This window comes from Setaria italica, chromosome I (assembly GCF_000263155.2).
Source record: "Setaria italica strain Yugu1 chromosome I, Setaria_italica_v2.0, whole genome shotgun sequence".
Classification (NCBI taxonomy): domain Eukaryota; kingdom Viridiplantae; phylum Streptophyta; class Magnoliopsida; order Poales; family Poaceae; genus Setaria; species Setaria italica.
Genome location: NC_028450.1, coordinates 33,835,764 through 33,841,067, shown reverse-complemented (window position 1 = coordinate 33,841,067; position 5,304 = coordinate 33,835,764). Strand labels below are relative to the sequence as shown.

Sequence of the window (5,304 nt, the reverse complement as noted above, 5' to 3'; positions counted from 1 at the left end):
GACTGCCTCGAGTTCCGCCCCGAGCGGTGGCTGTCCGCCGACGGCACCCGGTTCGAGCCGCACGACTCGTACCGGTTCGTGGCGTTCAACGCCGGGCCGAGGATCTGCCTCGGCAAGGACCTGGCGTACCTGCAGATGAAGAACATCGCCGGCAGCGTGCTCCTCCGCCACCGCCTGGCCGTGGCGCCGGGCCACCGCGTCGAGCAGAAGATGTCGCTGACGCTGTTCATGAAGCACGGGCTCCGGATGGAGGTGCGCCCGCGCGACCTGGCCCCGGTCATCGACGAGCTCCGCACCGCCGACGCGGCAGCAAGGCCGGCCACGGCGCCCTGCGCGTAGAAGATCCCGGGGATCTGCGCGCCAAGATCCGTGCTGCCGAGGAGACGCTGGACATTGAATGTGTAGATAAGCGTACAAGACAGTAAGTAAATTAAATGGGTTTGGTGAGAGCATTCAAGTCACTTCTCTTCCGGAATTTACCATTCTGATAAGGGAGATGGGGAAATTTTTGCAATTATATTGGCAAGATCTAGCTAGATTTGGATCTGGGCATGTACTACGTCTACTACAAAGGGGTGAAAGAAAAGGGGAGGGTAAAAAAAATAGAGTAATAATTCAGGATCGAGTGCTGCAGATTATTTGTTGGAGGCAGTTCGTGTTGGTGACCGGCCAGCTGTTCTACTACTACTATTTTTTGAATCTTTTTCATGTTTTTTCCCCAATCTATTCCTAGAGAGGTGTCAAATTTACCAACAAGCAACAAACATGTAAAGTAAACGTGTACTGAACTTTGTTTGCTTGTTTGGGACCATCATTTTCATGGGCTGCAATCTTCATGTCTCATCAGTGGCCGATGCATGGCACGGACATCGTGTTGCTTTCCATTGCTACAAAGCAATAGAAATCGTAGGAACCTCCGTTCTGCATGTACCGATCATTCGATGGCGTTTTTTCTCGCTCGCTCGTGAGGGAGTGGCACACATCGGTGTCTCGAATTGATGGCATTTGTTGGCGCCGTCCGTTCCGGTGAAGACCTAGGCACGCACGCAGCCTGCAGATGCAGGTGAAGAGCTACTGGGAATTGCAGGCGCATAAAGGCGACGACGCCGATGTCGCTGACCGACTGACCGTGCCACAAGCTCATTCTGAATTTCTGATTCCGGCCTGCATCTGCGGGTTCGTTATGCATACACTCTTCTTGTGACGACAATGATGTTTCCATTCAAATACTACGCATTAGTATTATGGATCGTGTGGCACGCGACAGCGACGGTCACGTCCGGATCAGAGGGATTTGAGAAAACGAAGTCCAGACCGTTGGGTTGTTCAGATGTGGTTGCTTAGCGCTGCATTCGATCAAGTCATCTTTGTTCTGGTTCAACGGTTGGTTATGGTTGCTGCAACTGTACGATCTACTGCAGCATGCATCAATCTTGCTTGTCAGTGAGGGTGTGCAGCTGGCCGACCAAAACAACGTCTGTCTGGTTTCTGTCAGGGTTGCAGAAATTTCATTCAGAGACTGTTTGGCAACCAAGTGTTAAAATTTAACACCTGTCACATCGGATGTTTGGATGCTAATTAGGAGTATTAAATATAGGCTAATTACAAAACTAATTGCACAGATGAAGTGTAATTCACGAGACGAATCTATTAAGCCTAATTAGTCCATGATTTGACAATGTGGTGCTACAGTAACCAATTGCTAATGATGGATTAATTAGGCTTAATAGATTCGTCTCGCGGATTAGCACAGGGTTCTGCAATTAGTTTTATAATTAGCTCATATTTAGTTCTCCTAATTAGCATCCGAACATCCGATGTGACACTGTTAAAGTTTAACACCTCGTATCCAAACACCCCCTGTAATAACCACTCGATACGGCAATGGTCAACATGTAATAACCAGTCGATACTAAAATTTCTGTCAGAATATTTAGATACTAATTGGGAGTATTAAACATATACTAATTATAAAATCAATTGCATAGATGGAGGTTAATTTGCGAGACGAATCTATTAAGCCTAATTAGTTCATGATTTGATAATGTGATGCTACAGTAAACATGTGCTAATGATGGATTAATTATGTTTAATAGATTCATCTCGCGAATTAGATTCCATCTGTATAATTAGTTTTATAATTAACTCATATTTAGTCTTCCTAATTAACATCCAAATATTCCATGTAACATGAATTTTAGTTCGGACTAAAGATCCAAACACAGGTTATCTACGAGGAGGTCCATCGGAGCGGGAAGGAGAACTGCCGCTACAAAAACTCTTTGTTCTCTCGTGCAATGCGAGCGCAGGGGACACGAGGGCATTGGCCGGTGCAAGATGCCGACTTTATTTGCTGCAACTTGCTAGCGCAACACGGCATGAGGCCTATTCCGTCACAGATGATTTTAACACAGGTAAGGCCAAACAACCATTTGTTTTTTTTTGGGTCGTTTTGCTTTACCAACGAGTAGTTTTAATCGGCCTAAATGCAACTGGTATTGCCAACTTACACCTTCCGTTTCAAATTATAAATCATTATAATTTTTTTGAGTCAAAGCATCTCAAGTTTGACCAAATTTATACAATAAAATATTAACATTTATGATATTACCATTAGTTTCTTTATTAAATATATTTTCATAGTATATCTATTCGGTGCCATAAACTTTTGTGATACTCTTTATAATTTTAGCCAAACATAAAATAGTTTGACCTTCCAAAAAAATTGGAATGATTTATAATTTGGAACGAAGGGAGTAGATGAGATCATCTCCATTGCGGACACGAAGGTGGCTTAAAAAGAGTATGCATGTCACACAATAGTAACGGACCTCCTTTTCAAAAAGGCGGAACTGATTATTCTTTTAGGTGGTTTTGATCAATTCCACCCCTACGCCTTAAAGGTAAGGATCTAACTAATAATGTCTTGCTAATGGTAATTTCGCTGTCATTTTCCTCCTCACATTCCCCTCTTCCTACATCAGGCCAATAGCATTAGCAACAACTTGGCAGATAAATGTTTTTTTTTTGAAGCGGCCGACAGTAATGTACTGCTCGTCATGTATTGATAAAGAAGAGGATCAAAACTTTACAAGCTTTAAAAGAAAAGGGAAATGGAAAAAAATTCAACCCGAGCTCTACCCTAAAGGGACAACATCTCTAAGCCGTCTTGCACCAGCCAAGCACCAGGCAAACGCCTCTTCCTTGATCTTCGCAGTGAGAGGGAATAAGTTCGCTGAAAAAATTCGTGCATTGCGTTCCTTCAAAATCTCCCAAGAGTAGCGAGCAGATCGCCCGCATCGGCGTACCCTCAAATTTGCAGACCGCTCTCCACCAGTGTGATACTTTGTGAAATTACTTGGCAGCTAAATGTTGCCCATGCCATATCCACTGGCAGGGCAAAGAGCTAAGATCCAGATACGAGAAAGGAAAACCAGCAAAGTGCACAATGTCCTAACTGATGGGGTATGCAGACTTCCATTCTGTTGAGTTGAAATTGACTTTTATGAAAAGCTGTATGTTTGCCTTTGATTACTGCCAGGCTCACATACTACATGCCTTGGCTTTCACTTAGACCTAGTATGTTCTTTTAAATCTATGAGTTGTTGATGTACATAGCTTATTGATATTTTTGTTTCCTCATCCTTTATAGTAAAAGAAGACACAGGAGTTTGCATGTTCCCTCGTTTAGTGAAAATCATGAGTTTTACAGCTAGAACATCCCATTCCCCGCAGCACCGGGTGGGCACCAAAACAAAAAGATTATACAGCAACGCTTGCCCGAGCAGGAAGCCGTAGGCCGTAGCAGGAAAAGCCCATATTCTGCCCTCCTCCAAAAGATATCAGATGCCAACTTCCACAGGTAGAAACTCTCTTGTCAAACACCTGTGGAATTAAAATAGGGAGTCCTGACCTCTAATTCCTTCCAAATTGTCCAAGATTCCAAATCATCCACGAGAATACGAGAAGCCCCCATCCCCACCCCTAATTCATAGATTTACTACAAGATTCCATACAAGCCAGAGGCTACAATATGTCAATATTGTCCAAGAGTGCTTAAATTTTATTATACCTTTTTCAAGCAAAGTCTTTGGCTCTTACATGAAGATAGTTTTTGTAGCGAAGCACTAGAAGAGCTACATGTTACTCCCTCCGTTCCAAATTGTAAGTCATTTTAAGAATCTTGGAGAGTCAAAGTATCTCAAGTTTGATCAAATTTATATGATAATATAATAACATTTATGATGTCAACTAAGTATCATTAGATTCTTTATCAATTATATTTTCATAGTATATCTATTTGATGTCATAAATTTTTATATTTTTCTCTATAATTTTGATCAAACTTGAGATGCTTTGACTCTCCAAGATTCTTAGAATGACTTACAATTTAGGACGGAGGGAATATATTAAAAGAAGGAAATATAGAGACATACAAGGAAAACGTGTACATAGGTGGGAGCGACAAGGCCTCGTGAGAAAACCAAACACCGGTGGAGTATAGTGGTGACTTCACAAGGCTAATATATTTCTTGGAAGGTTTTGCAATAAACACACAAAAAAGAAAACACAGCTAAGCTATTTGCTGAAAATTCTAAACGGACCAGTGTACATGTGTCCCATGGCCCATGGGGTTTGAGAACTGCCTCACCACTGCTTGTTGGATCTTTGAAGCTATGCTTCCATACTGGGAGGGGGATTCTGAAAAGTATAGGAAAAACAAAGCAATGTGCCTTGTGTCTCCACCGCACCGTTGCACCGAATAAACTCCAATTAGTATTGATCTATGCCTTTTATTTAATAATGGAACTTCTAAAATGGGACAGCACAAATGCACAATCACCTTGGAGACAATACGAGAAAGAAATACAGATCATATGCATTATCTGATGCAGCTACTATTGGTATTGATTTTACTTACAACTCTAGTAGCAACTACCAGCACACATTATTATTGAGAGTAACCTAAAGCTAAATTGCTTCCTTCGTGCCAGTTAACGTCAAATCACAAGAGCACATTCAAATTTCTCATTTGCTGTACCACTCACATTTTCGTTACTTCGAAAACAATGTTTTGCACACAAGTACATAATCATCAGGAACATATATTATGCTTAAAAACACATGGGAATATATACTAAAAACACACCGAAAAAGCCCCCCCCCCCTTTTTTTTGCCGCCGGCAGGCCCGGCAAGCCATCGCGTCTGATCCGCCGCTAATCATAGCCTTCTCACAAGCTTAAACACTCGCAGCACATGGACATGATCCTACTGATTCAACTGATCTCTAATCTGTCTTCTGG

At 42.3% G+C, this 5,304-nt stretch overlaps 1 protein-coding gene across 1 annotated transcript in view; it reads left to right on the top strand.

Moving 5' to 3' along the window:
• Positions 1-830, top strand: part of LOC101757229 (cytochrome P450 86A2) — a 3,053-nt gene extending 2,223 nt beyond the window's left edge. The window contains exon 2 of the mRNA XM_012843225.2: positions 5-830. Within this exon, the coding sequence (XP_012698679.1) occupies positions 5-339 (335 nt within the window). The 3' untranslated portion in view covers positions 340-830. The remainder of the gene's footprint in view (positions 1-4) is intronic.
• The last annotated feature ends 4,474 nt before the right edge of the window (positions 831-5,304 follow it).